This window comes from Cydia splendana, chromosome 8 (genome assembly GCF_910591565.1).
Source record: "Cydia splendana chromosome 8, ilCydSple1.2, whole genome shotgun sequence".
NCBI lineage: Eukaryota > Metazoa > Arthropoda > Insecta > Lepidoptera > Tortricidae > Cydia > Cydia splendana.
In genome coordinates, this window is record NC_085967.1 from 10636880 (window position 1) to 10662753 (window position 25874).

General features: G+C 38.3%; 1 protein-coding gene across 1 annotated transcript; it reads left to right on the forward strand.

The window, feature by feature from the left end:
- The first annotated feature begins 144 nt into the window (after positions 1 to 144).
- LOC134792818 (kinesin heavy chain) lies at positions 145 to 21965 on the forward strand. The gene is given in 19 exon segments (XM_063764200.1): positions 145 to 470; positions 2072 to 2243; positions 2357 to 2500; positions 2585 to 2728; positions 2811 to 2935; positions 3026 to 3279; positions 3419 to 3527; positions 4891 to 5025; positions 5929 to 6305; positions 6976 to 7165; positions 9225 to 9515; positions 10281 to 10442; positions 12677 to 12843; positions 13538 to 13639; positions 16001 to 16118; positions 18200 to 18427; positions 18744 to 18858; positions 19161 to 19271; positions 19705 to 21965. Coding segments are annotated over 19 exon segments (3102 nt in total). The 5' UTR covers positions 145 to 323; the 3' UTR covers positions 19716 to 21965.
- Positions 21966 to 25874: the final 3909 nt, after the last annotated feature.

Consider the following 25874-nt stretch of genomic DNA (forward strand, 5'->3'; position numbering starts at 1 on the left):
TAATTGATACTATTTATTATTCGAAAACAAAACTTTGCGCTGATTTCTCACAGTGTTCGTGTAACAAACACTTAAATATTTCCTGTGTGTTGGCTATTCATCGATTTTTTTTGCTTATGTTGGTAATATTTTTTAACCAATAACAAATTTCGGACCTTTCTTCGAAGAGAACATGGCCGACATTTTGGTCTTGCTGTCATGAAGATTTTCTAGTGACAAATTTTACCTTTGTAGTTCTTCATGCACGGTTTTAAGTTCCAAAAACGTTTTATTTTTAATTGAATAGACGGTGTTTAGTATAAGATATTTTATTTTTATAAAACATGGCAGCTGATCGAGAGATTGCTGCTGAAGACAGCATAAGAGTGGTGTGCCGATTTCGACCATTGAATGACTCCGAGGAAAAAGCTGGTTCCAAATTTATTGTGAAATTCCCTTCGGGACCTGATGATAATTGCATTTCCATAGGGGTAAGTGAGCATTCTGTTTAATTTGTACTGAGTTTTTGTATCATCGCCCTAAATTAGATCATGATGACTAATACATTACGACTCGTTCACCTGCTACGAAATGGCCTTTCTTTTTTATTCCGCTTCGGTGGTTCTGATTACCATCACGAAATTTTAAAGAATTTGGCTGAAATCGAAACTTCTAATGCAGGAACCTCTTTGTTTTGCTAAAAATCAATACAAATATCTTCCGACCTTGACCTCGAATATTTTTTGAATAATTTGAATTGTGTCAGTATTTTACTTTGTTTATTTTTGTGTTAGACTTAAAGATAACACCAAATTTATTCATGTTTATTAAAAAAAATTATAAGAATTTTTTTCAGTGAGAATATTTTTCAATAAATAATAGGTAACTTATTTTTTTTTTGTAAAGTAGGTGTACCCTAATTTATTCTTAATTATCCATAGTAAGAGACCTTATTTCAAGTGGTGAACCTAATTAAAACAGTCCGGAGTTTTTTAATACATGTTTCTGGGTAGGGCAATAATCTTGTAGCAAATATATCACAGTAGGGTAGGTAAGGTTGGGGTGTAAATGAAACTGTAGATTACTTTCAAAATTCAGAAAATAATTAGACATCTAGAAAGATTAATATTTATTTTTATGTTATATAAACTATGTATACTTTATAAGTCATGATACAATAACACTGCCTGTTTCATTCAGTTGCAAATAAAAGAAGCTAAAACACATGGGCACAAGTTAAACAGACTGGAGTTCTAATCTGATGAAGGAAATTAAATAAAACTGTTCTGTTCATGAAACAATTAAAAATAAAACAATTTAGGTTACTACACTAGGCCTCCACTCTTACACGAATGTTACAAACACAATATTTTTTCTCTAAAATATTTAAAATGTTACATAAATTGTATATATTTTTTGGGCATTATTATTAACTGTTATCTCTAGATACATGATACAATGTGATATGTGATACAGTGTATTACTAGATTGCTATCACATTTAAAAAAAAATATCTGATAATTTTTCTGTACCTTAGAAGCAGTGTATTAAAAAGTTAAAAAGTGTCATTTTCAAGTATAAAATAAAATGTGTTACCTAGTTTCATTGAACTCATTTGAACCCAATATGGCAAACAGCCAGATAGGTGTCATCTCTTCAGTGATTTAAAAACCTTTAGAATTTTTTTAGCATCTAAGAACAAAAATAACCCATTTCCTTTTGTATAGGCGTAAAAATTGAATGGAAATGAGATCTCCAATTGATATACAAAAAATAGTTACTACAGAATATTCCGCAATACCAAAAAGTATATACAAAATCATCTTGTAAAACATAATCATACAATTTAAGAAAATAAATCTACCTTCTTCAATATGTACTAACACATACTTATTCAATTCCTCCTGTAAACATGAAATTACATTTATTCTCGCCCAGACTAGTTTGCTGCTAATTGTATAATAATCAGTGTAATCACCATACTTGGTAATAATAAAATATTTTTATGAGAAGCAAGCAGCAGTACTTAAGTGCTAGCTTAAAACTATATAGGTATAACTTTGCAATATTCTCAAATAATCATATTTTTTAGGGTAAAGTATACTTGTTTGACAAAGTATTTAAGCCAAATGCGACTCAGGAGAAGGTCTACAATGAAGCTGCCAAAAGTATTGTCTCTGATGTACTGGCTGGTTACAACGGCACTATATTTGCTTATGGACAGACAAGTTCCGGAAAGACACATACCATGGAAGGTGTCATAGGTAGGTACATCAAAAATCTAAAAAAAGACACTTATTTACTATGTGCCTCTATGCTTCAGGTACTATATTGAATGGTTGATGTTAAATATTAATGTGTAAATATAACTTTGCAGGAGATCCAGGGAAACAGGGTATTATTCCACGGATAGTCAATGACATATTCAACCACATCTATGCAATGGAGGAAAACTTGGAATTCCATATAAAAGTCTCATATTTTGAAATTTATATGGACAAAATTCGGGATTTATTAGATGGTAAAAACTAATTATATGTATTTACTGGTTATATTTTCTAACATGAAGTTCAATAAAACATTCTAATTTTTATTTATTTTTCAGTGTCAAAGGTTAACCTCAGTGTTCATGAAGACAAAAATAGAGTTCCATTTGTAAAAGGTGCTACAGAAAGGTTCGTGTCAAGCCCCGAAGAAGTGTTTGAAGTTATAGAGGAAGGAAAGTCAAATCGACACATTGCTGTTACAAGTAAGTGCATTACATGCCTATTATGCAAAATAAGTATTAAGAATTGTTTGAAATGTGTAACTAATGTGTTTCCTTGTTTCAGACATGAATGAACATTCATCTAGATCTCATTCTGTCTTCCTCATTAATGTAAAACAGGAGAACTTAGAAAATCAGAAAAAACTTTCTGGGAAACTATACCTTGTAGATTTGGCTGGCTCTGAAAAGGTAATTATTTATCTCTTTGTGTGTAGATGTTCCATGAAATGCCTTAGTGTTTTAATGACTATGTGTGTAATTTCCGTTTCACTTGTGCAGGTATCTAAAACTGGTGCTGAAGGTACGGTACTTGATGAAGCTAAGAACATAAACAAATCACTGTCTGCATTGGGTAACGTCATCTCAGCGCTCGCAGACGGAAACAAATCCCACATCCCATACCGAGACTCGAAACTGACGCGTATCTTACAAGAGTCACTTGGTGGTAATGCAAGGACAACCATTGTTATCTGCTGTTCACCAGCTTCTTTCAACGAAAGTGAAACCAAGAGTACACTTGATTTCGGCAAAAGGTAATCTTTTTAGCATTGACTCGGTTGATTCACAAACAAAGTCATTATAAAATTCATATTGACTTTTGTTCTTAAACTGATGCAATTAAGTGTCTGACCTAATCATAGACGGACTGATTATCACGTTTGTAAATTTCAGGGCCAAGACTGTGAAGAACGTGGTCTGTGTTAATGAGGAGCTTACTGCCGAGGAATGGAAACGACGTTACGAGAGAGAGAAAGAGAAGGTGGCTAGGCTGAAGGGCAAGGTTAGCGAGCATTTCTTTTGTTTATAAATATTTATACAATTGTTCAACTTATTCTAATAAATCTCAATATCTGGGAGACCGAGCTTTGCTCGGCAAACATATAAAAACTCAAAAATGCGCGTTTTCCCAGAGATAAGACCTAGCTAGATCGATTTATCGCCCCCGAAGACCCTCATATAGCAAATTTCATCGAAATCGTTAAAGCCGTTTCTGAGATCCCCGAAATATATATATAAATAAATATACACATAAATAAATAAACAAGAATTGCTCGTGTACAGGTATTAGATATCTCACGTGTTTATTTATATTTTTTAGTGGCTCACAGCACTAATAACAATTCTTTACTTACACTGTAGTCCTTAAATACATTCATAACATGATTTACATTAGTGTAGGTAGGGGCTGTCCATAAATTACGTCATCGATTTTTGTCGATTTTTGCCCCCCCCCCCCCCCCCCCCCCCAAATCATCCAAAAATCATGCTTCGAATGACCCCGTTTCCTCCTACATCATGCTACCGTCATTCGATGTCCAGACCCCCCCCCCCCCCCTAATTTGAAATGACGTAATTTATGAATAGCCCCGTAGTAGAGTTAAATAAAAAACACAATGGAATATTACGATTAATTTAAAATTAAGAGGTCATCATACGTTAGTAGATATATCTTGCATTGGTATTACGTTAGTAGATATATCTTGCATGTACGTTTGAATAGCAATCAAGAAATGTATTTGTTACTTGATGTATAATTGTATATCTAACAAGGCAATAATAGCATTAAACATGAATTTAGCGGCTCAAACTCAAGGGCCCTATGCGCTCGGAAAAGTCGCTAACGGTGACTTAATGTTAACTCAATTTAACTGTTATGTTATGTTAGTTTGGGCTCATAATATGATAAACATAACTATTAAATTATTATTTATTAACATGTGCCACAGTAGTTTTTTGGTATTGTAGGATTTAAAGTGCGGTTCGAACCTCTTTTCTGTAGTTGTCATTAACATTACGGTCACGCTCTTCAAACTTATGTTTTACAAATAAAATGGCCCATTGAATTTTCAACATAATTGCGTAATGTGCTAATTAACGCACTGGTGCGGTAAAGTAGCTCCATATGTACTGTAATAGTTATTTACGATACAAGTGCGGAAAAGAGGAAATTCGAAACGAGTGGCGATAAATGAACTAGTGCGGGAAAATAGAACCATATGTACTGTAAAATTTATTTTTAGTCCAATTTTGTTTATAAAATGTTTATTTTTTTTAACAAAACAGAGCAGAACAGAGTTAACCTGTAGATGCAACTGGTGACAAATTCAGAATTAAAATGTTTTAATTTACACGTCCTTTGGCAGGTTGAAAAGTTAGAGGCAGAGCTGGCCCGCTGGCGCTCAGGCGAGACGGTGCGGCCCGAGGAACAGGTGAACCTGCAGGAGCTCGAGGCCGTGACGCCCGTGACGTCATTCATCGAGGACAAACCTCCGGCGCCGGTAAGTGACCGTTTATAACTGTGACTCATGTTCCGGACTGGAATAGGTTTTAGGTTAACCAGCTTAATGTGACCTCTACGTCTGTGACAATTATAAATAATCAAGGTCTTCACTTACACGGTTTTTTGTTTGGTACTCGTGCGAGGGAGCAATTGGATGATCTAATGTTTACAGGAAAATTAGATTCGTTCCAGGATTTGTTACGTCAGTGCGGTTGAATTGGTATTGACATTGCTTCTTAGGAATGCATGATTTTATCGTACTTATTGTTGGCAAAACTATTCTTATTTGTTAAATGTTTTCCAGTTTTAGTAATAAAAGTAACTACCTTTCTGACCCATAATTTTGTTTCGCTGCTAATATGTATTACTATAATTTCAAACTTAAATATCGTGTCTAAATTAAATACCCACTAAATTGCTATAAATTAAAAGGACTCTAACAATGGTAACGGAGTCATATAGGTCCTTAATCAACATATACAGTGTGCTTAGGAGACGTGTTCAAACTAAAATGAAGCACGATATTAGCTCGTTTTATATGTTATTCAGATGCATACAGAAGATCATTAATTTTAGTGCCACAAAAGTCTATTACTGAACATGCTCTTGAATCTTGTATGAAAAAAAAATTGTTAACACGTTCCTCTATCTCAGCGGTCGGCAACCTTTTAGCAGCCAAGGGCCACATAGTAGTTTACGGAGGTGACGCGGGCCGTACTTTGTTAATATTTATGACTTTATGAGACATTGTCGTTTGTCACTATTATATACAAAATAGCCAAGGCGCCTCTCGGGCCGCAAGTGACAGATTCGCGAGCCGCATGCGGCCCGCGGGCCGCAGGTTGCCAACCGCAGCTCTATCTCATTATGTCGGAGTTAAAACGGCGTTGATTATTTGTAGCCGGTACCAGTAGCCGTTTCAAGTGCCGTGGAAGATGCGGCCATGCAGGGCAAGCTGGAAGCTCTGTACCAGCAGCTGGACGACAAGGACGAGGAGATCAACCAGCAGTCGCAGCTGGTGGAGAAGCTCAAGGACCAGATGATGGAGCAGGAAGAGCTCATTGCTTGCACAAGGTGCGCTATGTGTTGTAGTTATTATTTGTAGCCGGTACCAGTAGCAGTGTCAAGTGCCGTGGAAGACGCGGCCATGCAGGGCAAGCTGGAAGCTCTGTACCAGCAGCTGGACGACAAGGACGAGGAGATCAACCAGCAGTCGCAGCTGGTAGAGAAGCTCAAGGACCAGATGATGGAGCAGGAGGAGCTCATTGCTTGCACAAGGTGCGCTATGTGTTGTAGTTATCTTACTCAACATAGGATACCAATTTAGGTGAAAAAGAAAAATGTCTCACCATCAAATTAGTGCAATAAAGTTTTCTTCGCAAACAATAAGCATAAGCAATAAGGCATTTTCTAGGGTTTTTACCAGCTCGCGAGGACGTGTCCTGCTGTAGAATATATGGTGACTCAAAAAACCTTTAGGATGACGATGATGAGGCAACCATTTGGTGATAGAAATTATAGGTTTCGTCAAATATCTACAGTCGCCATCATATATATCGGAGCGTCTAAGGCGCTCACAAATATCTGAACACGCCTCTATTGTCAGGGCGTTAGAGTGCATGTGCAGATATTGTGAACACCTTGGACGCTCCGATATACCTGACGGCGACTGTACATTGTTTGATAGATAGTTTTTAGGGTTCCGTAAGGATAAAAACGGGACCCTATTACTAAGACTCCGCTGTCCGTCCGTCCGTCCGTCTGTCACCAGGCTGTATTTCATGAACCGTGATATAGGCAGTTGAAATTTTCACAGATGATGTATTTCTGTTGCCGCTATAACAACAAATACTAAAAAGTACGGAACCCTCGGTGAGCGAGTCCGATTCGCACTTGTCCGGTTTTTTACACCTTGAAAGACTCGAATTAACCAAATGTTGCATTTCAGGCGCGACTACGAATCCCTGCAGGGTGACATGAATCGCATCCAGCAAGAGAACGAGGCCGCCAAGGAGGAGGTGAAGGAGGTGCTGCAGGCGCTCGAGGAGCTGGCCGTCAACTACGACCAGAAGTCACAGGAGGTCGACAGCAAGAGCCGCGAGTGCGACCAGATGTCTGAGGAGTTGCAGGCCAAGCAGGTAACATATTATAGACACATATAGGTACTCTGTACTAGGTAATGTTGGAGGTATCTGGGCACATGAACCACATCCAGCAAGAGAACGAGGCCGCCAAGGAGGAGGTGAAGGAGGTGCTGCAGGCGCTCGAGGAGCTGGCCGTCAACTACGACCAGAAGTCGCAGGAGGTCGACAGCAAGAGCCGCGAGTGCGACCAAATGTCAGAGCGAGTTGCAGGCCAAGCAGGTAACATATTATAGACACATATATAGGTACTCTGTACTAGGTAATGTTGGAGGTATCTAGCCACATGAACCACATCCAGCAAGAGAACGAGGCCGCCAAGGAGGAGGTGAAGGAGGTGCTGCAGGCGCTCGAGGAGCTGGCCGTCAACTACAACCAGAAGTCGCAGGAGGTCGACAGCAAGAGCCGCGAGTGCGACCAGATGTCCGAGGAGTTGCAGGCCAAGCAGGTAACATATTATAGACACATATATAGGTACTCTGTACTAGGCAAATCTGGCTACATTAATCGCATCCAGCAAAAGAACGCAACAAAGGAGTAAAATGTACAGTCGCAGTCAAATATATGTTTACATGTAAATGTGCCCTATTACAGAGGTGCAAAAGTGTAAAATATATTTGACGTCCACTGTACAATAATTCATCGGCTTCCATTTTAAACCGAGCAATATAATAGTACATTATTGTCGAGGCTCGGAAGTAGCTACTTGCAGGCTAAGGATTCGTGTTAAACGGACGACCTTGGGTGTCCGTTTAATTGAATCCGAAGCCAGCAAGTAGCCTTCCAGCCGAGTCATATATAGTGTTTTTCTCAAAAATGGTGCAAGAAATATAAATATCATAGAAATATTTTACAAAAGCAACGTTCTTACGTATATATTTTCACAGAAAAAAGTAGAAACAATTGTAAAAATTAGCTTTGCCGCCTTTTTATATTAAAAAAAAAAATAGAAGTGTATTTTTCTGCCAAAAATACGTCAACCTATTTGAGACAGCTAAATAGTCGCGGTACTAATCATATGTTGGGCTGTTTAATGGGCCTGTGCCTTCATTTGATATGGCCATTTCAACTTTTAAAAAGTTTGGAACTCGACAAATAATGGAATTTGTATGCAACATTGCAGTCCCAAAATCGAGACTGCAATGTTTTTAACTTTTTAATTTTTGACTGACCATAAACTACGCGCTTCGCGACCTATTTTTTAAACGGCAAAGTCGACTTTGACGTCCATTTTTGAGAAAAAGTACATTTCAGCCAGGATTATTCTGACAAGAATAATACACGTACATATATGTGACATAACACCACTGGTTTACAATGTTTTTAAGTTTTAAAGGCTCTTCAAACAAATTGTCCTGATAGTAAAGTATGCCTGACTAAGAAATGAGTCACATCCCTACACATATTCATGCTACATGTAAACTTTAACGAGTGTAACCAAAGAGATCTTTATTGCTATTTTGATTATGCAATACAATAGTCATTAACTTTGATAGACCAGCTGATTAGATTATTACCAGCTACCAGCCATTAATTTTAGTGGACCTTATCACTATTGATTGCTATTAATTTATTGGCTTTTGTAATAATGACTCTTAACCCCTCGAGTTACGGACGCTATACGAAATGTATGACAAACCAAATCCTATTATTTGTGACTTCTGGCTGGGGCTCGAGGGGTTTGATGAGATTAAATTTATATCTAAGGATGGTATTCCATCTGTGCAATTTCTTTGTCCAATGTGCATTGCGTCTCACTCTCTCATTAACACATTCAGTGCCGAAAACCCGACTATCGGGTATTTTATGATTTCGTTCCCAGGCCGGACGACCTGATAGTCGGGATCGTGGCACTACTGCTTTATATGACGAAATTGTTGTGGCCTGGCGTGGACGTCTTGTTTGGTTGGGTGGAAATGTGTTAAGCAAAATGTGGGACGCAAAAACACATTGGACCGATGGAATACCATCCTTAGCTCTGAATACGTGAATATCTTGTTAGTCCCATTGTATTTTCTTGCGTGAGTTTTTTTTCAATGATGATTTCTTTAAACAGACGGCGTTAGCCTCCGCGACGGCCGAGCTGCAGCAGCTCCGCGACATGTCCGCACACCAGCGCAAACGCATCGCCGAACTGCTCTCCAACCTGCTCCGCGACCTCGCCGAGATCGGCGCGGCCGTCGGCGGCTCCGAGCTCGACTTCAAGCTCAACGTCGACACCGTGGGCAAGCTCGAGGAGGAGTTCACCGTGGCCCGGCTGCACATCAGCAAGATGAAGAGCGAGGTCAAGAACATTGTGCAGCGGTGCCACTCGCTAGAGACTGCCAATATTGACGCTAATCAGAAGGCAAGTTTAATAAATATTAAATTGTTCTGTTACTGTTCAAACTAATGTGAAAAGAGAAGAAAAACCATTGAACGAGTATTTGTCTCTAGCTTGGTCGGTCTAAATATAGTTAATATGAAAGTATAGATGCTAATGTATAACTTGTAGAATAAGCTAAGTCAAAAATAGCGGCCAACTGTGCCTCTCGTCAGATACCGCAAACATCGACGCCAATCAAAAGGTAATTACTCCGTGTTACGTTGTGTGACCTAGTTACCGCTGCGGCGATAGGAAATATTCATTTGAATGAAGGCCATACTTTAGAATACTTAGAAAGTGCTCGTAATTCTTATTTTACCTTATGTAACTTAATGGTTACGGTCAGTCGGATCAGCGTTATGCCATCACCTTTGTTTGCATTTGATGTGCAACTTTGGATGAGATACTATGATTTTGATCTTTGGTTGAATCGGTTTCTAAATGTGTCATTCTGGAATTATTGTTGCTCTCTATTTTAAAAGATTCCCATAAATTTTTTAGGGTTCCGTACCCGAGAAGTTTAGTGTTATTTTTTTTTAGACGCGTAGGTCGGCGAGATCTATCATATGACATGGCCCGTAATATAGTCTGTTGTAATATACACAGATTGTTTATTTCTAATAACGCTCCAATATTAAATAATGATATATAAAAGGGTAACCGGCGGTAATTTTATAATTAAAAAAACCAGTCAAAATTATCAATATCTACATTATCTATAATATCTATATTAACCTTGTGTTTCAGATCGAGGAGTACGAGCGTTCGCTGGGAGAATGCAGACTGCTCATCTCGCAGCACGAGGCGCGCTGCGCGTCGCTCGCGGAGTCCATGCGAGAGGCGGAGAACAAGAAGCGGCAGCTGGAGGAGGCCGCGGACGCGCTGCGCGAGGAGTGTGCTCGCCTGCAGGTAACATACAGACTACTCCTGTCCGAACCACACTACGTCCGAGCCTGCCGAATTGCCGAATTCCATAAAATCCGGCCTGCAATGAGGAAGCGAACGCATGGCCGTCACCCGGAGTCAAAACGAGTCAAATACCGAAAGCCAAGGCGTAATGTGCAACCCTCACCGAGTTCTATAAATAAATTTGCATGTTTCGATCCAATGCCGCAAGAAACGGGTTATTCCCACTAAGTTACCATCAAAGGAATAAATAAAAGGTGAAGAAAAAAAACTCAGTTGTTACCACTAATAACAACTTGGTGGTAACTAGTGAGAGTAACCCCAAGAACTTGCTAAATAAGTCCTCACGGACCATACAGGTAAAGAAAGAAATATAATAATAGTGGAATGCGATTTAACATCGATGTAATGCATTTACGCTGTACTTAGTGGGTAATTGGGTTTAACAACGTAAAAAACAGCGCGACAGGACATGCATGAAATCTAAGTAATTATTAATTAATGTTTCATGTCCAGGAAGGAGTTTTTTGGCGCAACCGTTAAGTAATGGATCCGCTAACACTAGTGTGACTAGTAATTTGTAATTTATGTATAACAACTGGATTAAAAATTATCCTTAACATGATGCCGATTGTGCACACATGTACTAAGAAATGCTGATAAATAGATAATGTACTATGTCGTTTTGAGTCATGATTGAACTGTACAGTCGACGTCAAAATATATTTTCATTTTTCGCTTTATTTTATTACAAAGGAGTAGGTGCAAAAGTGTAAACATAATATCTTTGACGTCAACTGTACCAGGGATGTCGCGGATGCAGATTTTTTGATATCCGCGGATGCGGATATTTAAAGCCTCACATCCGCGGATGCGGATGCGGAGGTCAAGATTTGGTACTTAAAAAACGTCAAATATTAAATTTTTAGTATATTTTATTAAAAAAAACGAAACGTTTAGTATTTGAGCAAGAATATAAATGCGTTTTATTTAATAAACAGTAACTTGGCCGACTTTTCGGGGTCTAGATGATTTCGTTATATATAATGACGAAATTACCTAGCACTTACGGCGCCGCTAAGACGTTCCTGTTACCAACTTGGTCGACATCCGCATTCGCATGAGCTCCGCATCGATTTAATGCGGATGTTCCGCGGATGCGGATGCGAATATTCGAAACATCCCTGAACTGTACCTCAGATGAAAAGCACCGAGAAAAACGCGATGTTTTCCAAATATCTATTGGTTTGGTTTAGTTACATGCTAGTGTTTTAAAGTGTCTAATGCTCTATTTTATATACTCAAATTTAAACTGCATAACTATCATTGGACATTTAATGAATTAGTGGACAATGCTCTCCTAAGGGTGGTATTCCATCTGTCCAATATCTTGGTCCAATGTCATTGCGTCTCACTCTTTCATTAAGCAAAATGTGAGTGAAAATACACATTGGACCAAGAAATTGGACAGTTGGAATACCACCCTAATGCAACGACCCAACACACTAATAAAGTTATGGAGCGTTCGGAATTCCGGTAGAAATCTGGCACACGGGATGTTTTGGTCGTCCAGTAGCGACCACAGATGATGGACACGTCCTGTAACTTATTGGCTCAATAATGACCTTTGAATAATCAGCTCCGCTTTAGACCACAAAAGTCTCGGTTGCTGCGGTTGCAGTCCTCGAGGTCGTCGAATAGTGGACGCATTGTATTGTGTTTTGAATTTACCATAGACTCTGTTTTATGAGCCGTTTACGAATACGATGCGAAAAAGACCAGCGCTGTGGTATATTTATGTCAGGGCATATTCTGAGTGGTGTCAAATTCGAGCCACTACAATGGCACAAATATTTAAGTGTTGAAGTTTTATATTGGTGTGGTATTTTGCAACAAAAGTTTTCTTCTTAAATGAGAACAGCAGCTAACCCGTACGCTTCGAGCGTGTACGTTTCAAGCTGAAACCCTTTGTAATCAATGGGGTTGGCAACTGTTAAAGGTTTGCATAAATGGCCATCATAGCTTGCCCCTTTTTCTGACTTTGTTAAAGGGCTGGCATCCAGACCATAAAATTCCGAATAAAATAAGAATTTAACACAATTCTAGGGATTGGCAGGGCAAGCTATGCTGGCGTCATCTGTATAATTCGACTGGCCAACTTCATTTATAGTGGTGGGCGGCAAAACGAGCGTGCGTTAGACTGACAGTATGTGTATATATGTGTGCCCGTGGGGCAGGCGGCGGAGCGCGTGTCGGCGGCGGCGGCGGAGCAGCGCGCGGACACGCAGGTGCGCGGCGCGCTGGAGGCGCAGCTCGAGCAGCTGCGCGCCGCGCACGCCACGCAGCTCTCCTGTCTGCGCGACGAGCTCGCCACCGTGCAGCGCAACCACCAGGACCTCAAGGAGTGAGTACTAAACCACCGCTCCGGGTTCACAATGTTGACCGACTATGACAATTCACCGTACAGTGCTGGCCTAACCCACCCACAAATTTGCAGTGTCAGGTGACAATTGTCAAGGTGGTAAAAAACTAGACCATCAGTCCACTGTGACTGCCAATGCCCTGTAAAAATTTGATATTTTTTTATATGATTCTTCTGATAGTTTTGTGGAGTGCCTAAAGATGCACAGATAAGTGCAGTTAAAACTTGCATCATGTTTATTATCCCGTTATACCATTTTACAGCTGTTTGGACTGTGAACACACACTGATATGCTTGAAACGAAGCATAAGCGTTTGCCTTCGAACGTTTCTTCTGGTGACTTCGTAATAACCAAATGCTGATAATGCTTATGTTATTATCATTAATGATAACTTTAAACACTGGGTCTATTTTAAATCCCATATTAATTACATCCGCCGACTTTTCGTGACCAATTTCCTTGAAATCAGGTAGACACGTGCTCATTATTTCCAATGACATAATTCAGTCACAACCTATACATTGCAATCCATTGAACTATCATATAAATATTTGAACAAGTGTTACCTTAACCTTGACAACAATAGACTCATAATAATACCATTGATTACGCACATGTCGCCTTACGTAAGTAATAATGAATGAAGAATAAACGACAACGTTTGTGTTATTCCAGCACTTACCAGGAGCTGACGCTGGCGCGGCAGCAGCTGCAGGACGACTACGACAAGCTGAAGCGCGAGGAGGCGGACAAGTCGGCCAAACTCAAGGAGCTCATGTTAGTGTCCCCGCGCCGCCACCTCGACAAGGCGGCCAAAGAGCACGCCAACCAGCAGATGGTGCTCAAAGACGAGTTCGACCCCTTCAGGGATTACATGCTATCCCCCAAGAAGGAGAAGCTAGGTTTCGGATACGCCATGCGCCTCGAGAAGGCCGCGGCGACAGAGGAAAAGTCGCTCTCGGCACTCCCCAAATCCTTCACCCGCCATACCTGCAACATTCACCCCCTCCAGTTGCATCTACTTATATCCGTGACCATGATCCTCCTCACCCATCGCTACCCTCAAATAGTTGTTTTGATTTAAGCTTACCCAGCTGTCTCTGATATTCTGCATGGATCTCTGTACACTTAGGACAATATTAGTTGCAGTGCCTTTTCATTCCTTGGTTGACCAAAACCCAGGGTTCCAAACTATGTGTGGAGATCCATGGTTTGTCTTGAAAGTATTAAGTTGACGCTTTTCAGCTGGCTTATATTACGTATGACCTAACCAATAATCGATTTCTAAACGTAACTTTTTCTCGTCGATAATATCAGCCAGTAGTGAAAATTACTCGTATTTATAACACCACTTTGGATGAAGTGGGACTTATTTTGGAATTTAACATATACCTTATTTTTTTTATACATTTTTATGCTTCGCTTCCGAGAGTTGTGATGCTAGTCGATAAAGCATTTAATTAATTCACTAGTCACAAACTACTTATAAGTAGAGAATATTTACATTATCTATTTGTAAGATAAATCCGTGTTGTACGCAATCTACGTGTATTCGTAGTTGTTGACTTCGTAGCATGTTTGATAGTGTGATGTGCATTTTAGTTTAATGAAAGTTGGTCGTTACTCGTACGTGATAATAATGTTCAGTTCAAATACCTACTTGTTAATGAAGTAGTTTTAACGTCGGATCCATTTCGGGTAGGTAAATTAAAAATGTTGGTGCGTTTTCGTGTTGTGTTGACTTTTACACTGCCTTGTTATTAGTTGTCTAGTGTATCGATCGTTCGGGAATCGTCGAATAGATGAAATTGAACGGTGCAGTTATTTTGGTCTCAAATTTCTACTTAAGGGTGCAAAATTAGGCACAAAATTTCAAAATGAGTTGTTTCTACAAAAAACGTTATGACGTTAAACTTATCAATGTGTAAATAATTGTAAATAGTTTAAATGTTTGTATAGAGAAGGCGCGCATATTTTTAACAAATATTTTTATATATGACAACTATAAACCATCAACATTTTTAGATATAATATGGTTCATATAAGATAGAAATAGGATTATTTATTACCTAGTTGTATACATTATATCAATTCGTTATTCTAGTATGAAATACGATGCAATAAGATGCTACTTAGGTAACATGGAACCATTAAGTAATAACGGCAATACAGTATGTAATAAGCTTTTAAAACCATTTTAGGACATTCCAATGTTGGCATTTTTACGACATATCATTTGCATTTTTTATTTTAATTATATCATTGTCATGTTGCTCTGTCACGTCCTGTGATCACGCGTGCTTGAGACATTGATCATTGCCATTACCACTATCAGTATTATATTGCATTTAAACAGATCATTGTCCCTGTGTCCACGTCACTCCCTATAGTCTATGTGCACTCGAAATGCCGAAGAGTGATTGTTGCCTCTATTCCCGGTCGTGCAGTCTTGTGTAAATAGAAATAGATGTATTAACATAATACCTAGTCCACTTTCATATTTTCTATTTGCACAAAGCTCCATCAGGTTGGCTCAAGACTTGATCTAGAAAACGTTAAGCCTATGAGATAAAAAATGTTTAACTAGGGATTTCTAGATTAGTCTTGTAATGTGTAGTTACTACTAAACATTCTCTAGGATGCTAATTGTTAGACAATGTACAGTTAAGGTCCAAAATGTTTACATTTCTTAAACTCATTATATGATCTTTCAAAATAATGTAAGCATATCCGACCCCGGCTGTATAGTACTACGATTAAAAGTGTGCGCTTCTTGTCACTGGCGACTATTCATGATATCATCTCAAGTAATCGCAGGCGTAAATTTCCGAGGTGCACATTTTCAGTCGCAGTAGCGTAAGTATGAAGTAGACGTAGTGCAGTCTTGTCGCAACGCCTTCTGCTTTTTATAAAATTTTGAGTTGTCATTTTATTCCGCACGTATCCCATTCATATTCATTCCGCCGGGAGCTGGCGATCCGAAACGGCCTTACATCAGGGGACGATGTATATGTATGGGTCGTGCCAAGTGACATGACAACTCAATCGCATCTGTTCGCAGGTAAACTCGGCAATCATACTTTTGTTTATTTTTTGTTTGTATTTCTTTATAAAGTGATGATTTTTGTTTCGGTGCAGTCAAAGCGTGGAGAGGCGTGAGCAGGCGCGGGCCGATCTCAAGGGCTTGGAGGACACGGTCGCTAAGGAGCTGCAGACCTTGCACAACCTGCGCAAGCTATTCGTGCAGGACTTGCAGGCAAGTTTTTCACTATCAATTTAACCCATTCATGGCCACGAACCGCCGAGCGTACACAATACGCCAGGCCACCATACAAACCGTTTTTAGCTAAAACGTATGACTCAGCTTATGGGTGTCGAGCCTGGCGAGCACGGTAAATAAATCGCCGCTTATGAAGCCGGCCAGTTGAACAGCATTATGCAACATTTTTACTAACCACCGTTTTTCTGTGCCTATCAAAAAAAAAAACTAAGTATTGCAGTTTGTAGGAATGAACATTTTTACTTTCTACAAGCTTTTAATGTTTGATTTGACCAAGCTAAGTTGACAGCAATTTTGATAGCCCAGCCTGTGCAAGTGTTAAGTTAAACGTCATAATTTCATAGAAGTTTGACATTTAAATTACACTTAGGTGCTCAGCCTGTGCTATCAAAATCGCTGCCAACTTAGCTTAGTCTGACTCTATTTAACTTGCCGTGTTTGTTGTTGTTGTTTTTTGGGGCAAATCTTGGAAGTTAAATCAGACCCGTTTCCCGATTTAGATGAAATTTTGCATACATATGTAAATCGAATGACAATGCAATATTATAAAGACATGCAGCTGATCTGATGATGAAAACAGGAGACGGCCATGGGAACTCTGTGATAAAACAACAAACAAATTCCGGTAATCCATAGCCATGGTCACAAAATACGAAATCAGTAAACAGCACAGGAGGAGTATATAGTCGCCAACGAATAAATCGTGACTAAATAATATTTCCCATGTTACTCCAAAATACAACTCTAAAAGGGGGGATGCGACGAATCACTTCTTGAACTCTTGTGATAAATACCACGTGAAAGATAATACCGCCGCCGCCGCTCGGATGCATTCCTTGTTTATTGTCCAAGTGTGGCCGATAAGCTTACACCTGGTCGGTCATTATCTTTGTTTTGGTAAACGCCATTATATTAGTAACAATAGAGAACTTAAAATGTATTATAGTTCTTACTGTCTAATCTGCCGTAGAAACCACGATGTTTTAAAAAACTTGTAAATATTTATCACAAACTATTTGTAATACAATACATATTAGTTAGTGATGACTGTTTCAACCGCCTTGTTTTATGTTGGAACGAAAAAAAAATTAACCTTAACATCATTGTTAGTAGGTAATTGCCTAAGATACAATACAACGATCACCAAATATTATGACATAAAAGTACAATGGGAGAAAATCCTAGTTGCCTTACCCCTCATACAAAACAAAATATTATTATACTACGGTTTGGTTCCTACAAAATGTGGCTTACCATCATCCAAACAGTAATCGGTTGTAAAATGGTACAATATCAAACAGCTTCAACATGAAATAAGCTTTAAAACCAGCCAATAATGTTTATTTTAGCCTGCTACGGAAATATTAGTAGTTTTTACAAGTAGTGCCAGGCCACGGTGACCCATACCTTGAGCCATGTCAATAACTTCTGAAATATATATATTTTTTGTATTTTTTAAATATGGATTTTTATGTTTGCTTGCATCGCATATGTGTCTAGAATTACAGTATATTTACTATATTGCACTGATAGTAAACCAAACTTGAATATTCTATAGACCCTGTTTTCATAAAAAATATGTGTTTATAATTTTTTAACCTAATATACCTTATAGAAATGGTTGTTAGCTTATATGATACTTACGTTATTACATCAAATTACGTTTCGTTTAAGTTTAAATCAGAATTTATTCAAGACTCACATGTGAGTCACTGGCCCTGCGGAACTGTTTGAGCATGACCCATACGCTGAGTCGCTGGCCCTGAATGGGTTAATGATGATGAATGGACACAGACTGGTAAAAAGAAATGAATCAAGAGAAGAAAATAACACTGACATTTTCATGACTGAACTAAACGTGTTGTTCACATATCCGTTACTCTGCGATACTTAAATATTATCTAACCTAGTGATTTCTGTGCATTGTCTCGAGGCTCATGATTCTAGAGCTACTTATCTTTATATTCAGGGCGTCGCTAAAAATTATGCATATAAAGGGAGTCGCATTACAAAAAAGTTTGTTACCTCTCGGTCTAACCATTGGCACCAACTTGCAGGCCAGAATAAAGAAATCGATCAACTCGGAGGAAGGTGCCGAGGAGGAGGGCGGTTCCCTGGCCCAGAAGCAGAAGATCTCGTTCCTGGAGAACAACCTCGAGCAGCTGACGAAGGTGCACAAGCAGCTGGTGCGCGACAACGCCGACCTGCGCTGCGAGCTGCCCAAGCTGGAGAAGCGGCTGCGCGCCACCATGGAGCGCGTCAAGGCGCTGGAGACTGCACTCAAGGTATACATATATTATTCTACATTTTTTTTCTTTACGAACGCGGGACTTACGCGGGATAAAAAAAGTTTTTAAAGAAGTTATTTTGTTATATTTAGCTGATGAATCGGAATACGAGTTTATTTTACACGTTATCATTATAATCATAAAGTCCATATTACAAATTACAAGTATATCATAATATTCATAATATACAGCAGCGTGTTTAAATGTTGACTTTATTCAGACATCATACATTGTAAGCTCTAAAGTTAAAAGCAACTGCGTTTTCATGTTTTTACGATGAGATTCATTGAGATTATGTTTTTTTTTATTGCAGGAAGCAAAGGAGGGCGCTATGCGAGACCGCAAGAGGTACCAATTCGAAGTGGACCGGATCAAAGAGGCTGTTCGTGCCAAGAATCTCGCCCGAAGAGGCCCACAGGCACAAATCGGTACGTATTTCATTCTAAATTGTAAATACATTGGCTGTGTAACCCTTTTTCAGGCATAATACATCTTTTTTTTTACCGCACACAAGTCAATATAGTTTCACCCCGCTGTAAGATCAAAACAGATTAATTAGACTTGCAGAATTTTTTTATCCAATGAATCTCCACTCCGAAGAAGTTGTAAATATAGACTATCTACCTTATTGACTGAACCGAACATGTTTTATTTTATTCTTTCCATAAACTTTTAGGCATGTTAGATATGACAGGTGATTAGATAAGTAATGTGTCGTTGTATGTTGCAGCGAAACCGATCCGCGCCGGCGGCGGGCACCTGGTGGGCGGCGCGGCCGGCGCCGTGCGGCCCGCGCCCGCGCAGGACATCAAGCGCAAGTCCATCGTCGTGGGCGGCCGCGGTCAGTACCACCACCACCCACCACCCACTGCGCGATACTCACTGCTACATGATAACACCTGCACAACATTCATTCGATAATTTTTACCCATTTCCAAAAATATAAAGAGGTTCCCCACATAGTTATGTTTAACCCTTAATAAATCGGGCATATATTAACCGCCATGATTTACATTTGATTACAAAATTGTAAAATTCATTTTTGCGTAATTTCTAACGATTCTTTTGCCTTATTAAAGGTTGAAAGCTAAATTAATAGAAACCTTTAATCATCCCATGTTTGATTCCACAATTAAGACAGATTTATTTGTTTGTATTTTTATTGTTCTTTGTAGTCCTACAATATTCTTTTTTTTAATAAAGTACTGATTGGATACTAAAAAACAACAGTAGCCTTTTTGAATAATAAACTAATGTTTTATTGTTTGTTTCAGATGAAAGTTGAAGAGCTAACCACATCACATCTTAGAGAATTTAAATGGAACTTCATAGGTGTACCTAACTTACGGCGAAAATCATTCTCGAGCATTATATCCATTATAATAAAAATACGTGTTTAATAAAAGCCTAATTTAAGCTGCAACAAAAAAAAGAAATATCGTAGTTCTCTTAAGCTTAAATGTTTCGGGCGATCTAATTAATAATGTCAGTGCACATGGACTTAGACGGTATAGCTTTTTGCTAATATTTAAGCTACTTAAAATTAGATATGTATAATTGTTAGGTACCCCTGCAAAAAGTATTACTTTCTATATAATCAGATCCGAAGCGACGGTTGCTTTTTTTTTACAAAGGAGATAAAATATTTTTATGAAATGACAAAGTATTAAATTTAGCTTGATAACGTCTTGAGTGCTGATCGCATTACATACTAAATTAAATATTCTAATTAATCTAAGTGGTATAATTCCGTGGGATGAAATGCGGCCGATGAAAGTACGTTAAATGTGCAGTACAAAGACACCGAGCCAGTTACCAAGATTTCTGGAAACACTGAGACAGTGCTCCCATTTCTCCCATCGGACACGATTCATGTTTTCAAAAGTTGCAATACGTTATTATGTTAAGATTCGCTGTGAATAATTTGCAGACTTGCATATGCTACCGCACAAATAAAATAAAAATACAAAAAAAATGTTTTTTAAAATAAGTGTCTATTACGGTTGCTGTAAAGTCCTCGTAATCACGTGTGGTGGCAAATGCATACCAGTATGCATCTTCAATGTGTAGTTGTAGATTAGGCTTCATTGATATATATTTTTATATATTGTGATAAGCGTTGTTATGCCGACAAGCGAGCATTTATTTAATTACTAACGAATGATTCGGTAGGTTCGTTAAGGTGTCATGGGTGATAACGAGAACTCGAAACAGTCAGGAACAGATTATAATAGATTGTCGGGCATTGGATTGAGGACGTGAGTGCCTGCGCGACTTGCTGCAACTAGCAAGTTCTCTGCTGTCAGGCACAGTCTGCGACGCCAGAAGGATTCATATTTTACATTTTTAGTGGGTGATTTTTGTATTCCATCCAGGAATATGAAAATCTCATTCAACTAATTACATTTTTGCTCTGGTTACATAGGAATACATATAAAATAATATTTACCAATGCGTAGTAAAAGCACTTATAGAAGAGTTACTGCATAAATTAGTGTAGGTTGGTTATCATTCATTATCACCTTTCGCTTAGCTCTCATCGCGCGTCATGTTCACGTTTGCTTGTGATCTGTGATTTTAGCACATAATATAATGAACCCCGTCTGCTTAGAAAGTCTCAGTGGTTATTTTAGTTAAGTTCCGAGCATATGTAATGCCGCGGAACGTAAACGATATACGTGCAATATTCCTTTCAAGCACATGATAAACGAATGACAAGTGATGCTTAAAATACCTACCCAGTACCCGATTGGTTGAAGTTCTCTATTGCTTTTAGGATACATCCGCTTCATCTAGATCTGTAACTTTTATAAGTACTTACGAATGTAATCACGAATAGGGGCCAGCAGTGCCGCGTCGCGTACATGAGGAGTTATGGAACTACGTGAACCACATGTCAGAAAACCAAAGATAAATCACATTTTTAGATTTATTGATTGAGATTAAATGCCACCTGAAATTCAATAAGTTATATCCCGAATTACTCGATGGTTCCAAAGCTCCTTGTTTTTCTTGCAATACATATATGATTTAGGTGTAAAGTTATAGTAAATTATTTCACAATTAAGTTAGGTTCTCGATTTTATAATTTTTTATTTATTGTTTCACGAACCAAAATTGTCTTGTTTTTTTTTTCACTTTTAAAGTGTTGTACGCTTTTTTTACATACCTCTATTTACATAATTTTAACAATCATGATCAAATACATATATTTTTTCATTAAAAATGGGGATGTAAGCAAAGATGCATTCCACGAGGAAACTCAAGTGTGTGTCTTTGTCGTCGTTAAGTCTAGATTGTTTTGTTTTGTTGTCGTGTAGGTACATAAGAGGCTACCCTCGGTTACTCGCGCCTGTGGTGGCGCTCGACGGGCTCCGGCGCATCGCAAACAAACCGACAGGCTTGCCTTTGCACCAAGTGATTTAGTTTGTATTGACATCTTTTGTATGATGTATTTAATATACAGGAAATTCTCAGAAAGAGCGTTTTCTTGATTTTTATTTATTATAAAAATAAAATTATGAATTTAATTTGCTAGAGTGTTTTTTATTTCCCATACCGTTTCCCCCATCCCTAAGGCTCTGTACAAAAGTTATTATTGCGGTACACTCAATTAATCTTCAATATTTTTGAACTACTGGAAAAAAATATTTTTGATTCAAGCTATTTTCCTCGACTGTACTTTAAGACATACATATATTTTGTACAAACAGCAACACTCCTTACTGTGCATTGGTGAACCTTATTACGAAAGACAAGGTCCACCGATACACAGTTAATAGTGTGGGCGGTGGTACTCGTCGAGACGATTTTAACGAGCCCAAAACATTCTTTTCACCACACCAGCTCAGAAAGTCTTACTTTGCACTTCAAAAACGGATAGCAAAGTTGCACTTTGCTATCAGTAATTCACATGTGAGGCAAAGTAATCAAATGCAAATTGTGAGTTGTTTTCTTATGTTTGCTGGTAGAATTGACTTTTAAATGATGATTTTGGATGATAAATATTTAATAACATTCATTTGATTTTGTTTGATATTTTACATTTAATATTTGCTTCGGGTTGGTGTGGTGAAAAATTTTGTGTTTCACTCGGGGGCAAATTTTATTTAACCCTCGTGCTTTGAAACCCTCGCAACGCTCAAGATTCCATTTTTCGAACCACTCGTTACGCTCGTGGTTCAATTTTGGAATCTTTCGCTTGCTCGGGTATCTGGGGGCACGGCCGTGCCCCCGCCAAGACGAGACAAAGGGCAAAAGGCAGTGCATATCTTTTCTCGGCACGTTTCGTCGTATTTTCGAACCCTCATAGTTTCGGCTTGGATAATGATAGAGCTGAAATTTTTTGTATATTATGTAGTTAGTGGACTTATCAAAAACACCAAGTTATTACGCTACCTATTATACTTAAAATTTTATAGATACTTTAATTTTCACTGTCCGAACCATATGAAATTCGTGTCATAGAAAATACAGACTACTTCCTGAAGACCTAGAAGGCTGAAATTTGGCATGTAAGGATAGGTCTGTATGCTAACACATATAGTGATGAGAAATCTGTAACTTTCGCCCTGCAACCCCTTGAAATGGGGGTATCTCAAAATTGCTGTAAACCTGAAAACATTGGTTCCTGAAGCCCTAGAATTGTGAAATTTTGTGTGGTAGCAGTGATTGGAGTGCTAATAAAGAAACAACAATAAAAAAAACCAAAAAGTTTTCGAAGTGCAGATTTGAACCAGTTTCACGTAAACCAGCCAAGTAGCGCCCTCTATATTGGCACTGTTCTTGTCGTAAACTTTTCGAAACCTTACTTACCTACAACTTCAAACATAAGGGAGGTTCTGTGAACTGAAGAACCTCGCGAACATAGCCTAAATAAGACAAGTGTAGCCTATTAGAAGTGTAGCCTGTATTGACACTAAAATTGTTTTATCGAACTTGAATAGCAGTTAAAGGAGATCGTCGATTTTATTCGGCACTTGGGCCCAGAACAAAGATGAGCGTTTTGGATTGAAACGAACGTCTTATTAATCGTCATAATCTCAAAATTACGAAACTAAACACAGAATTACGAAATAAGACGGGAATGATGAGAAATCCTGCAGTGAAAACATGAATCTAGAAAGAAAAACTTTTGTACACCTATGTGTAAATTGTGTAGGTATACCATTCATACTATTCCGTAAATAAAGTGCGGTTTTTTGTTCAGAAATAATTACAAAATCTGGCGTGTAAATATAACTGAAATCTTTTTCTCATATAATATGAAGCAATATTTTGATCTTGTTTGTAGTTCATTATTTCCGAATTCTGCGTAGGTGGCGCCACTACCACTATCTGTCACAATCTGGGGGTCTAACGCGAAACAAGAGATATGAAATTTCGTTATCTAAACACTCTCTCACTCTTGCATATTCGAGCGATAAAGAAGCAGATAACTCAATTTCGATTTTCGCATTTACCGGTAGGCCCTGGTTAACAAACTGCCTTGATGCATCAATATCATATTTTATTGTCTGTGAAAACTTGTCTAAAAACCTTCGAGCAACACGGAAGGGAGGCGGCATTCGCACTATTTCCCCTCTGCCGAGGTACAAGATTAGCGCGTCAATCTAATCTAGCGCGGGTAATAAAACTAGTTGCACTTGGATTTTTCACTAGACCGAGTCCAGACGCGCGCGTGAACACTGTTGCACAAAAATGCCTGTTTGCTCGGTTTTTTGTTATAAAAAGAGGACGGAGACATCAAATTTACAAAAGAAAGTGTAACATTTCACATGTAATATTTTTTTTTTACATATCATACGTTTAATTACATTCAAACACAATTATTATGTTTTAGTCTCATGTAATTGTTGGATTTATCGATTTTGCTCGCTCAGTACAAATTGCGGATCGGTCGAGCGACAAATCCGACTTCTCATCTCTCAGAATACAATAACATACTTCAACGAAAATGTGTTAGTGTGCGTGTTGTGACACTTGTCACTCGTCCGTACACAAAAAGAGATCGAGGTTTGCAAGATTTGTCTTTGACGTGTGTCATTTTCTATGTATTTATGTCGTCATTACAGATTGGATTTAGTATGTAAGTGTGTGAGAAGTGCGACTGTGTGCACCTTTCCCCCCGCGAAAAATGGCAGAAAGATTTGTACGGTGAGATACCGCTTGGGCCCCTCCCTTCCGATGTGTCGGAAGCCGGTGTTGCTCGAAGCTAAAAACAATTTAAGGTACAGTATGTATAAGTTACTCTATGATTTTACTAGAGGCGGTAGTGCTGCACTCTGGCGGCAGAACATTGCAGTAATATCCCCTATTGACCATTTGTAATACTTCTTTAAACAATAATAAGGTTTATTTCAGGTTGGCGTTCCTTGCAAATATGTGACAGATTGATAAAAGATGGATGCGTTTCGTTTCGTTGTATAAAATGAGTAGTATATATTATCATGATTCTGAATACATTTACATCTCTTAACTTTAAACCAAAATGCAAAGACAATTAAGTATTATTCTAAACTACGTATGTTAGGTATTTTGATAGCCGTTTGTAATTTAAACGTAGATACAAAAAAATATGATAATGATATATTTTTATTAGTATCGAAACGCACGTATGTCAGTTATGAGGCATATGAGGCTACACCGAAGACTAGGCAGTATGGCCTTTGGTCTTAGCCTGTCCAGAAAGGACGAATAAAAAAAAAAAAAAAAAAAGCATATGAGGCTATGACAGACAGTGGCAGTTAGTGTCAAACTAGAATACAGACTTGTCTACCCACCATAAAGCTTAGTGCAAAGAGCTTAGTGCTTAGTGAATATATGGCTCCTTAGTGAAAAAACCTCACGGTTTGTGTGAATTTGAGGGTTATGTCAATGCTAATAAAGATGTTGACGACGCAAAGCTTTTGTTAATAAATATATTGATTACTTAACGGAAATAAATAATGTACTTAATGTCTTTTTACTATGTATTTCTAATACCCGTTTCATTTACACCCAAGATTATATCTTTCCGTAATAAAATCCATATATAATTATAATTACTGTAAGTCTGTACCATATACCTACGCGATGGTTTTTCTACGGGCCCAAAATCGACGATCTCCTTTCTGCATTCGATGTAAGCATGTAAATAGCTAGAACGTTACACATGTCTCAAAAAAGAAAAAATGTCTAATGATATTGAAACCGCTCCTTCTTTAGGCGCTGATCTACAATGACTCCGTCATTTTGTAAATTTTCCAAAAACTGAATAGAAAAATCGGTTAATTAAGCTGAATCAGAGACCTTCGTTAACGCTTGGGTCATTAAAATAAAAAAATCCCTATTATGTTTATAATGCTTTCAAATTTCTAGAAACTTACAATTATAATCATTTATAATACATAAAATTCCTGACTTATAATTTATATAGGCCCTACATAGCTGGCGCTAGCAATAG